This window comes from Castor canadensis, chromosome X (assembly GCF_047511655.1).
Source record: "Castor canadensis chromosome X, mCasCan1.hap1v2, whole genome shotgun sequence".
Classification (NCBI taxonomy): Eukaryota; Metazoa; Chordata; class Mammalia; order Rodentia; family Castoridae; genus Castor; species Castor canadensis.
The window spans coordinates 43633493-43646134 of NC_133405.1; the positions used below are offsets into that span (position 1 = coordinate 43633493).

The 12642-nt window shown below is 37.6% G+C and overlaps 1 protein-coding gene across 10 annotated transcripts in view; it reads right to left on the bottom strand.

The window, feature by feature from the left end:
* Positions 1 to 12642, bottom strand: part of Pak3 (p21 (RAC1) activated kinase 3) — a 266141-nt gene that overhangs the window by 79180 nt on the left and 174319 nt on the right. For all 10 annotated transcript variants that reach the window (XM_074063034.1, XM_074063030.1, XM_074063028.1 and 7 more), the window contains one exon: positions 1010 to 1110. In XM_074063034.1, coding sequence (XP_073919135.1) covers positions 1010 to 1110 — 101 coding nt within the window. The remainder of the gene's footprint in view (positions 1 to 1009; positions 1111 to 12642) is intronic.

The window sequence follows — 12642 nt, forward strand, 5'->3', positions numbered from 1 at the left end:
TAGGATAATTTGGCTGCCAATTCAGCAACATGATTTACTTCTCCAAATCAAATGGATTTGCTCCTTCTTTTTTTTTTCAGTTAATCATATGATTAGTCTATTCACTAACCATCATGTTATAAGACAGGAAATTTAATTCTTCAATATCTACATTTTTCTCTGATTTAACAAGCCAAGAAATAAAGGCGATGGTTCTGTCAAAGCTATTTTTTCTAAACTCATTCAGAACTACTCATTATTTCAGAATACACAATTTGATTGAGTTCCTTACTAGTATAGAAAAAAGTAGTTGACCTTCCTGGGGACATTTTCTAGCAACATCTTTTCCCTCAAGACAGGCTTGATCTATAGCTATATTATATCCAGAAAATTCATGTTGGTATCTATTATGAATTGTTCATTATATATAATACATATAATATACATAAAGTAAGCACAGAACCACTAAAGCATACATGAAATATATCCATCGACATTTCTTCTTGAAAAATGGGGTTTATTGTTTTGAATGACTATAAAATGCACTTACTAGTTATCTTTAAAATATTCTACAGTCTTGAAAACAAATGGGAAGAACAGACAAATTTTACAGAGATTTTTGGTCAGCACCACTAGTTGATCTGGTCCCAATGTAAAGCCTGAATTATTCAGATGGATTGCCTTCACTGGCCAAGTTGGGTAGATGATACACTTCATGTGATTAAAGAACAGATTCAGACAGGGTCTCCATACCAAGGCCACATATTCTGTGCTCTGTTAAACTAGTATTTTTCAACCAAGTCAAAGACTATACAGTAATCAGACATTTTTGTTAAGATGGACAAAACAATTTTGCCAATGTAGCCACATTCTATTTCCATCTATGATTGTGTAGGCAAAGTCCATCTTGCTTGGAATCATCAAAATCATTGAGTTTTTGCTTTTTGGGACATGGCAATTCTTTCTTGAAGCCTATTTTCACAAAGGGTTCCTTTTATGGCTTACAAAGCAAAATAAGGAGCTTACTTACAGTGAATTCCCCGGTGACTGCATCAAACCCCACATGAATCGTATGTTCAAAGTCTGAAGGAAGAGAGATCTCTGGACGCTCTTTCTCTTTCTTCTTATTGGCTAAAGGCAAAATGTTAACATGTATTTATTTGGGGTATAAGTTGTATAAGTTGGCTCATCCAAACAATTACAAAGTTGAATGACAACTGATCTCAACACAATTTTAAGGATACAGAACTCCAGAAATTCCAGTTTCATTTGCAGAAGTGGCAGATAGTTTGATGAAAAAGTTTGATGAAAACTATTATGACCATATAATTTAAAAATTTCCAAAATCTGTTGGGTGTGATGGTGGGAAGATAGGGCAGGAGGATCATGCGTTAAGGCTAGCTCAGTCTATATAAGGAGACCTTGTCTCAAAGAAATTCCAAAATTCGGTTCAAGCAAAACCCCCATCCAAACTTATTTATGTCCTTTACCAATCTGCAGATGTAACCAATAAGAATCTGAGGATATTGTGTTTACTTGGCTTTGTTGGATCAAACATCACTTATTAAATAAGAAATTCATTGCACTCAACTCAGGCTAAGGCTTAGTATTAGACAGAAAGAATAGAAAAGAAAGGCATTTTAGTTATCTATAAAAGTACTGTGAATTGTTTCAATGTTAACTTCAGCTAAATATCAAGTGGTTAGAACTTCCTTAACTTACGTGTTTACATAATTAAGCATATCTTAGTCTTGTTTCAATAAAAATACTATTATAAATCAATGATGTCGTAAAGCCTTCTTTAAAGGGTTACCATTTTTAACCACTTTCTATCAAGCACATTGCTGGTAAAAAATAAAATTCATGCTCTCCACTGAATTAGAAACATCAAATCAGTTCTTTGGTTTAGCCTTTCTAATTTTGTGTCTACTTTTCCATGTCCCCATTATATTCTATCATATTAGCCATTCAAAATCATTGCCTTTCTCATAGTAACATAGTTATGAATAAATGTATCTGTAATTAATAAGTGAAAAGCCTATAAAGATATAATCACTGAAGAAATTAAGTTAGGAACTATAATGAAATTAATATATCTAGAAATAGTTTCCAGGAGGAAAGCACTATCAGAAACGCTCTAAAATGACAACTCATAGCTTCCATAGAATATATAGCAAATTTGAGTATGTACCTCTGAACAGATTGCATTTTGCTCTGGAAAAATAATACTCACCTTCCTAATACTGGGCAAGTCAGCACGAACCTGGTTTACCCAGTTGAATCTAGATGTTTCCTTGCCTGAATTACAGATAACGCTCAACCATATACAGATTACTGGCTTTGTAAATTACCCATGATAAAATTTAAATTCAGAGCCTTTCATATTCATTCCTAGGGCTTCTGTTATCTTTTTTCTCTCTCACTACTCTACATGTCAGCTAGAGGACAGAAATAAGAGGAAGAAATATGGACATTCAAATGGTAAGAGGGATAATATGGAATAAGAAAACAAAGGGGCAGGGGCTGAGGGACAAGAATCCTTAAAAACTTTGCATGGCCATGGGACATATTTATGATTCATGTTTTAAGGTACATATATGTGATCTAACTTAATGTCAGTACAGATGGTGTTTTTATAGTAAGTTTACTTTATTGGTATATATTATCCTAACTAAACAGTAAATTTACAGCTTTCTTTTGGTACTACAAACTCCTATTCATGTTTATATGCTTCCATGACCATATATATTTGTTCAACCATTTTGACTTGTTCAGCAAGACAAACAGAACAATTGATCATTATCGTTCCACTGAAGGTATCCTAGTAACTCCTGTAATCTGTCTTACTTTTCATCTTTTCTGATCTCACCCATCCATACTGGACATGGCTAACTACTTCTTTCCACTTCCTTGACAATGTGGTCTGACTTTCCTCCTCCCTCAGGACCATTATTTCCTTGATCATCATTCCTTCATTTTCTTCTGCCTTTGCTCATGCAATCTTTGTCTTTCTGCAATTCTTTGACTATACGCCTTCCTCCTGGATATCAATTTACATTAATTCCCTAATCTGTCGTTGACAAAAGTGGATCCAGATATTGCCCACACTTTATACAATTTGAGAGGAAATTACAAGTATAAAATTTCTAGGGCTCCTCCTGGGGCTTGGAAGAGTTGTAGGAAGATGAAGAACTCTAATGAAGTAGTCTCATTCACATTATAGTAACAAGCTCTTGGTAACCTTTATGGGGTCAAAGTCCACACTGAAATATCTACAGAAAACTGTGGAAGTTCTGCCCATAAAAATGTAGTATATGCATATACACAATTTTGACTATACTTTCAGAGGTTCATAATTCCTTTGGACTCCAAAGTAAGAGTTCCCACCTTTTTTTGTGTCCCAATCCTTACATCAACTTGCATTCACAACCTCTATTGCCAGCAAATAAACACTCCCAACTTCTCTATTAGCATTGGCTGCACATTTGTAACATATTGACTTAGATGTAAACACTACTCCAGCTGAGTAATGTACAGAATTGGCTTAATGGTGTTTCCCAAGAAGGCTGCTTTATTGCCAATCTTTTACCTTCACTCAGCACCAAGCTGGCAGGAAGCCCAAACTTGCTCCTCTGCCAGTGTCCCTATCTCAATGCAATGATGCCAGTAACCACCCAGATGAGAGAAGGACTAAAGTCTTAGACTCCTACTTCATTGGGAGGCTCTAAGCCATGAAGAGATTATGACCTCCCTCTCCAATAGGTGCCTGAAATAAAAATGAACCTAAAGCATAAAAAGGAAGTCCAAAAAGTTCTGATGTTCCTATAATGATTTAATTGGGTCTTTTAGAAAGCTATATATCCAAAATTATGTCTCTACATTTGGGGTACAACTAGATGCCATAAGCATGTACTTCTGGCTAGTAGGTCATCCAGCATAGGCCCAGCTACAAAAACCAAAACTGTGGGAGCCATCTTTGATTCCTACATTATTTCTACATTAATTGGTCATCAACTTTCTCTCTATTCTATATCCTAAATTTGTCTTGAATTCATCTTTCCTTTTTTCATCTCCATGAAGCACTATCACAGTTCAAGGCATTAGTATTTCCCTCCTGGTCTCACTACTTCTAATTCTGTCCCTTCCATTTCTCCACTCCCCCAGATCATAATCTTGCTTTTAAGTTCCTTAAATGCCTCTCCTCTTATCCATATGTTAAAAGTTCATGGTCCTCAGCATGATATCCAAGGATCTGAATGATCCATTCCTAGTTTACTTCTTCAGCCATGGACCCCGTTATCCATACCTATTCCAGACTCCCTAAACCGCTGCTTTATTTTTCTTACCTCCAACCTTTTATACATGCTAGACCTAGGCTTAGAAAGTTGTACTTCTTACCTCCTGGCCCCAACTCAGTGTGCATTACTCCAATTAGTCATTATTCTCCTTCCTTCCTTCCTTCCTTCCCTCCCTCTCTCCCGCTCTCCTTCCTTCTTTCCTTCCTCTCTCTTTGCAATGCTGAGGATCAAACCCAGGACCTTACACATACTAGGCATGTTTTCTACCCCTGAACTATAACCCCAGTCCAGTGCTTATTCTCGAAGACTCACTCTCAGGCTTGCCCTAGCTTGCCAAATCTTTCTGTTTTCCCATTGCAGACAAAGTTAAATGTCTTTCCTTTTATGTTTCCATAGAACTATCCAGTTTATATTCTGAGCTTAACATTTACAAGCACAGGATTGTTATTTCTTCTTTACATTCTTATGTCTCTGCCTGAAATTTGAGACTTGGCAGCAAAGACTATCTTATGCATTCTCACATTCCCCAGCACTAGCCTTGAGCCAGCACACTTAATGACCATCCTTTAAGGGACACTCACCAGGGGCAAAATACTTTTAGTGTTATCTCATTAAACATCCACAACAATCTTATGAGGTAGGTCTTATTATTGTTGTATTTCCATTGTTTTAGCAATGAGAAAAGTAAGACTTGTGGAGGTGAAACCTTATACCAAGGCTTATACAACTGGCAAATGTCACAGCTAGTATTTGAACTTAGGTCCCAACTATGTCTCCAGAAACTAACTTCGTAATATCTATACTACTGGTTTTTCAGTGGCATAAAAATAAACAGATATGAGTCCTAGTATTCAGTAAATATTTAGTAGTTAAATGGATCCTTGATAAAAACTGGTTTCTGTTTATTTCTGTCTTTGTCTCCCCCAAAACCTCTGTGAACATTAGTCATTTATATCAAAACTCAGCCTAACCTGAGTCTTGGGCTAAGATTCAGCCTCATTAGTTCTATGTAGATTGATATTTGCAAAGAACAGATGCTCAGTTGACTATCACTTTCTAAGTATATCTTTATATTCTAATGGAACTCAGAACAAGGCTACAGATTACTGGCTGGACCAAAAACTGCAAACATTTGGCCTTGGGACCCTCTGGGTGTGCTTGAATTCTGATTGTAACTCTAGATGCCAACTGATCCCTCCAGGGACATCATTCTCTATTCCACCACCTTATAAAGAAATAAAAGCATCTATAACCTCCTTTTCACCCCATCCCAACACTCTGTACTGTGTCTAGTGGCTAGAGCTTGTCCCATAAAGAAAATTTTTTTCTTGTTCCTTCAAGTTCTTCCTTAAATGCTTTCTTCACTTCTGGCCTTAGCTTCTCAAACTTCACTGTGCATCCCTCTCATCTGAGGAATTTTTTTTAAAGAACAGATGCCAGAGCCCCATCCCCAGAGATTTTAATTGTCAGTAGGGGGTAGACACAAGCATCTTTATTTTTTAAAGCTTGTCAGCTATGCTATTTCAATTATGTAGCTAGGGTTGAGAACAACTTTAAATCCTATTATTCAATAAAAGTAGCCACTTCCTCAAATAATCCAGGTACAGGCTGCTCATTCTTCCCCTGTCCCAAGTCTTTATGCCTGGGGGAATGGGGAAACCAGGAGTTCTTCTATTTTTACTCTAGATTGTTTATTTGAGACCAGTATTTCTGCACTTGCCTACAAAATCCTCTCCTTTTGAGGTTATTGCCACTTTGTTCTCCTGTCCATACCTCTGTATCCATTGGAAGACTTTGGCTTCCAGTCTTCCTTCCTACACTCTACATTGCTATTACTCTGTGGAACAGAAGACATAAATGGACACCTCCTTCATACCCTTTCCTAGGGCTCCTCAACTCTAATGAACTTACCTCCCTTCCATTTCTGCAATCCACTCTCAAGGCTATGTTTAAACCATGGTTCCCAACCAGGGATGCATCTCAGAATAAACTATGGTGTTCCATGAAATACTGACATCTAGGGCCCACCCAGAACCGACATGCTAGGATTTCTAGAGGTAAGACCTAGACAAATGAGTTTTTAGTCCCATACATTAAGTACAGTTAGAGTGGCAAACTACAGCTGCTCCAGGTTTTTTCATTATCCAGAATGAATGAACCTGTCTCTGACATATTCAACCTTGTTTTGTCATGCTTTGAGCCCTGCCTCCCATCCCACTAGCCTTCTAATTCTTTCAAGCCCTTACTCCTACATTACTTGTTTTTTGATCACAGCAAAATCTCCAATTTTACCAATTTTTCAGCTCCCTCATAGTTAAGAATCTATAGTGCACCATGCAAATTGCTCAGAAGCTACTGTCCTGGAATTCTACTCACCCTTTGAGCTCCTTTTACAATTGTCCTACAAAACCCTACTCTGTCAGAATGTAACCATGAAATTTTTCCTCTTCTATACTGAAGTTGTTGAGATTTCCTGTGGGAAAAACTCACACAGCTATGTACATTGGTGCTTCTTACAAAGATCACAGACTTTAAATGGGCCACTGATGATTCTTAGCAACACTTTTCTTATCTCTTGTCAACTTCCTTCCCTAATCCCCTCATCAAATATTGCAGAATTTTACCACTTCACTTAAATTCCTGCTGTACCTCATCCTTCCTTACATTCAGCATATGACCTTTCTTCTTATTCATTAAGGAAAATGGAAGCTATCTGCTGGGAACTCCTCTGACTTGGCTTCCTCTCACTTCTATGCACTCATGGCCATCAGTAGTATTCTCTCTCTTCCTGTCCCACTGGAAGCAGATCCCTTAACTGGTGTTCTAGATCCCAGTCCCTCTCACTTCTCCAGGAGGCTTATTCCATCAATTAGGTCCTATTTCTTCAGTTCTTCCCTCTCTACTGGCACCTCTCTTTAGTCTTAAAAGACATTTTGAGAACATTTTAAGATTTTTCTTTTTGTGGTACTGGGGTTTGAACTCAGGGCCCCACGCTTGCTAGGCAAATGCTTTGCCACTTGCGCCATGGTCCCAGCCCAGCATTTTGAGAGTTCTTGTCCTTGAAAGTTAAAACCTTTCTGCTTCTTCACATCCTTCTCTAGCTGTTATAATCTCTCAAGCATTTTGAGAGTTCTTGTCCTTGAAAGTTAAAACCTTTCTGCCTCTTCACATCCTTCTCTAGCTGTTATAATCTCTCAACCTTTCTCTCTTTAGGTTAAACTTCTTTTTGTTGTTGTTTTGAGACAGGGTCTCACCTCAGGCTGCCCTAAAAGTTACAATTCTCCTGCCTCTGCCTCCTGAGTAATGGGATTACAGGTGTGCACCACCGTAACTGGCTTAGGTTAGACTTCCTGAAAAGGCAAATTAGATTTCTTCAGTTGTCACTCCCCAAACCACTGTAATGACTCCTTGACATCACAAATGAACTTCCTCCTTGACCCAGTACCACTTTTCAGTCCTTCCAAGCATTGTCCTCCTAATTCATATTGACACTATTGGCCACATACTTCTTGAAACAAAGTCCTCTCTGCTTTGTTTTGCACAACTCTTTCCTAGAGTCTATTCCTGCATTTCTGGATTTTCATTCTCCATCTCACTTGCAGTAGTGTCTTTCTATGTATTCTTTAAATGGCATTTCCCTAGAACTGTCCTACGTTTTTATTTCTTCTCCTCATCATACTTCTCTGTTGGATCAGCTCTTCTACATGTCTGGTTTTGACCCAAGTCTACATCAGTAACTTCTCACATGTACTCTTGGCCCTGCTCTCTAGGTGGGATTCTAACTCATGTAGTCAACTGGCTACTAAATGTCACTATATGGTTTCCTTATAAATCTCTTACACTATTTTCAAGAGTAATTCTTCACTGCCATTCCCCATCTCTAACAATGTGAAATTACAACTATTCCTTTGTTTCCTACCTTACTCTTCTCCAGCTGCTCCTCTCACCATCTGATTCATTGCCTGTTTCTAGTCATTTTCTCAATATTCTATTTGTGTTGTCTCTCTGCATTTACCTTAGGCTAGGCCACAATCATTTCTCACCTGCATGATTCTTCACCTCTGCAGACCTGTACCTCCTCACTACTACTCTTTGCTCTAACTATTCGGAACTTCTTGTAGTTATATTCTAGAAACTCACCTAATAGTGCATCTTGCCTTCTGCCTTCAAAATGCAGCTCTTTCTACTTTGAATGCCACTCACTCCACATATGGCTAGCTCTGTTCTGTTTTTGAAGATTCACCTCAGTTGAGTGGTCTCCTGGGGGAACCTTTCCTTAACTGCTCCTCCCTATCTTGAACAGATGTCCCTCCTTAGTGCTCACTTCTGTTTTGTACTTACCACGTGAAACTCTAATCACTGACTAACTTGTCTGCATTTCTTACTGGCCATCAATTCCTTAAAGGCAGGCACTGGGACTTATTTCCCTCTGTACCCCATCACAGTACCAAACTCAATTATTTTATGAATAAGCAAATGAACAAATGAATGGCTGGATGAATAACCTTCATTATATGAAATGAGACCCAATATATGTAGAGAGGTCATGCTTATTTGCTATAATGTGTTCATGGATGAGGGGACAATGATCCAGGTCTACCAAGAAGGCCAGGAGAGTGAGGAATATGTTTTAGTTATTTTTGTAGTTGAACTTGCTGGTGGTGTTAATGTTTTCCCCAACAGTTGGGATCATTCTATATTCAGGCACATCTCTTGCCAGGTGCCACTTTAAGGCCAAAAGCATATGATGGCACTACAACTGGGCAGGGATCAAGGTAAAGAAAAGCAAACAGTTTTCCCCCAGATGAAATCCATGGATGGTGCTATGCTTGCCTTCTGGAAGCATTTTAGAATACTGTCACCTGTGTCTTCCTTGTTGTAGGTGTTCCACTTGTCATCTTCCCCTAAAATTCCTGGGAAGTTTTATTGGGCCTTCTTATTAGAAGTCATACAGTCACATCCATAATTATTTTTAAGAACACTTTCTAGTTCTTTGAAAACAGAAAAGCATTCAGGAAAAGAAAAAGAATGACAGAAGACAGACATAGAAAAGGCATTCCTATATAAATCTGGCCTATGAGCACAAAATAATCATTTTTAAAAGCAACAGAAAACATGAAAAATGTGGTAGATATGGCATAATTTAAAAAGCAACAATTAAAGCTGCATTAATATGGAAAGCTAAAAGCAAAATATTATATAAATCATACTTTAAATGCAGAAATAACTTTTCCAGAGAAAAATAAACACAGATCAGCTAGTTCTCTGAGGCAATCATTTTACAGCCCTAGCTGTAGGGAAGGACTTCCTACTATTTCTTGCTAGTATCTGTTTCTTTTCCTTTGAATCAGTTAGTGAGTCAGTCAGTAAGTGTACATAGAATGATGGAATGTAGTGACACGTTATGCTAGATTATTCATTAGGAACTTAAGTAATATTCTAAACTTAAAAATTAATTGTGGGAATGAGCTTAACAAACAAGAAATAGCAACCAATACCACCTGACCAATTAGGAACTAGATTAGGAAGAAGAGAGTATAAATATTCTAGTATAAATGTATGTCAAAGAAAAAAATAACAAAAATCTGTGGTGGAGAGTCATGGCTTACTGGAGGAGGTAGAACTTGAAAGATGAACCATTAAAATCTGGATAGGCAGGCATAAAAGGGTTAGGCATCTGAAGTAGGAAAGGCTGTAGGAGCAAAACGTTGGAAATAAGAATGCATAGAGCAAATGGATGTGAAGTGGGAAGATGAGGGTAAAAAGGTTGAAGATAATCTTGGAAATCAGGAAGGAAAGAAAAAATCAGAGATAGTAACAAAGAATGTGCTGGCAAATCTCTTTGAGCAGGTGGGTGACATGACAGAAAAGAAGTTTTCCAGAACATAAGCTACGCACTATGCTAGTAAGGCCCACATGCCATGGTGGGGGCAAGTTTCATGATGGTTGCTGTTGCACTCAGGCTCAGGAAAATGAAGGATGGGTCTGGAATGGGTTTTTACCTACCACTGCATCTGTACTGCTAAGATCACTTACTGAGCATTTTCTGTAACGTGTGTGTGTGTGCATATAAACAGTTCCTATTAGCTGGGTATGTGCACACATGCATATATTATTTCTACAACTAGACTGAAACCTACATGAGGACCAAGGAACCTTGCCTTATATAGAGTATGCTTAAAAATATTCAGCACAGAGCCAGGCACATAAAAAGAAAGCACAAGGATTTTATGGGTGAAAGATATAAGCAGTTAGAAACATGCTTCAGATTCTCTTGTATCTGATTTCTAAGCTAAGATAGCTAATAAATTAGACCTGTGTTCAAGATCAGCATGCAGTTCAGATCCATGTGTTGGCTGTTTGTACCTCTGTCTCCATCCCATGGTCTTCCATGAAGTTATCTGAGATTAAGGAGGTCTAATAGAGCATTTTATTAGGAGACTTCTACTGGTGTTGCTGGGGTATTTTCCTGGGAAGTACCCTTATGCTACAATACCTAGCTTGACACAGAAGCCCTCCTCCCTCTCCCTACTGTTTTTGTCCCACTCATCCTGCCTAAGTGCAGTCTGTATTTATTCCATGTCATGTATTTTTTCTTTAAAAATTTTTTTCATGTCATGTATTCTTGAAGCCCAACAATTTGTGCAAAGTGGCCACTTCTGGCATAGGCAGTGGGATGGCTGGGTCAGAGTTCCATCATATTAAAAGGCCTACTTTTTGTCTCAAAATTCCTAAGTTTTGTTCTGATAAAGACATGTTGGAAGGATATAAAAGTTTTTTTAAAGGGCCATCTACATTCTATGGGTGACAACTTTCATTTTCCCTGACAGATGATCCTTTGTGACTTGTTCACTCTTTAACTGGGTGATAGATGCTATCAGTGTTTCATTGATTTCTCTGTCAGTAAGAGGCTGCTAGTCAGTGCCCCACAAAGATCATTTATGAAATGTTACCATTGTAAAAATTAAAGTGTCCTAGTGTCTATTTAACTACCAGTAAAGTGAATTAAGTACTATGGTTGTTGCCATTTTTTAAATGTCATTCTTCTCCGTTCTCTGATTTGTGGGTCACAGAGCACACTGTGCCATAACCCACTTCCTGAAGCCTTCCGTATACTTGGGTAAGAATAAGTGTCCCAGAATAGTTCTTCCTATGGCAACAGTAGTCCTGCAGGTGGTGTCAAAGAAGCAGGTGCTCCTTGTGAGAGCAACAGTCCCAGAGAGACTGATTTCTGCTAAGATTCTAATCCCTGACACTTCTGTGCTATATACAAATAGCCTACATAGGAGTATAACTTGAGAGGGGACTCATGGGAATTTCCTACTTCTTGGATTTATGAAATGTGCATTTTCCCTTATATAGGGGAAAATTAATTGCCTAGTTTTCACATTATTGGCAGTATGTCATTGTACAGGCCTTCAAAAACAATTTTCCCATTGGAAATATTTGAAAATACTATGTGGTAACTGCAATGGAAAATTAGGCATAAAACATAGGTTTTATTGTTGAGTCTAAGTATTTAAATAAATTGACTGTGCAGAATGGGTAAAAATTTTCAAAGGAGATTCCACATAACAGATATATTTCTAATCTAGTATTTTGGGCAAAACACATACTGATTCTGAAAAGAAAAGGAAGGTGTTTATTAAGTGAGGAAGAAGACCAAATCTCTTTTAAATAGTAGATTATGAATGATTGTAAGGAGAGGGAATGACAGTTGATCCTTGATACTAGTTTAACATAGATCTTTAATATTTTAATTTTTATAAGCATTAAACTTATTTCTTAAGAGAAAACATTGAAAAGCTCCCCAAATAATGCAGGAATTAGGGAAAAATTGATTTTTTTGTACAAATGCTACTTATTTCCTTCTATTAAGTTAGACCCTTGGGAGGAATAACTTTGTAAAGGCAAAGAAATGGTTACTGTCATAATTGCTGATCTCTATAGGTTCTCCTGCTTCTATAACTCTATTTTTGCATATTCCCATGGCTAAAACCTATTTTCAAAATAAGTTAGGTTAGTTTCATTTTCTGACAAGCAGTATAATGTTCAATAGCCACTGGATATAAATTGTGGCCTTCCTTGCTTTATTATTAAGTAATGGGGCAACTCTGGAAGTCACTTAACATCTCTGAACTGCCTTCTCTACAATAATTCCTGCTCTACTTCCATCAGAGGAGGCTTTAAGAACTTAACTGATATGAAAGTACACTGTAATATACCTATAACAGCTTTCCAAAATACATCACCTCATTAGTAATATATTAAATAACAGGGTGACTATGTTTGCTGGAAAACTAACTAATCTGCAACTTTTTAAACTCAGCACTTCCATCCTATAAGTGTTGTCCTCAAAAAAGTA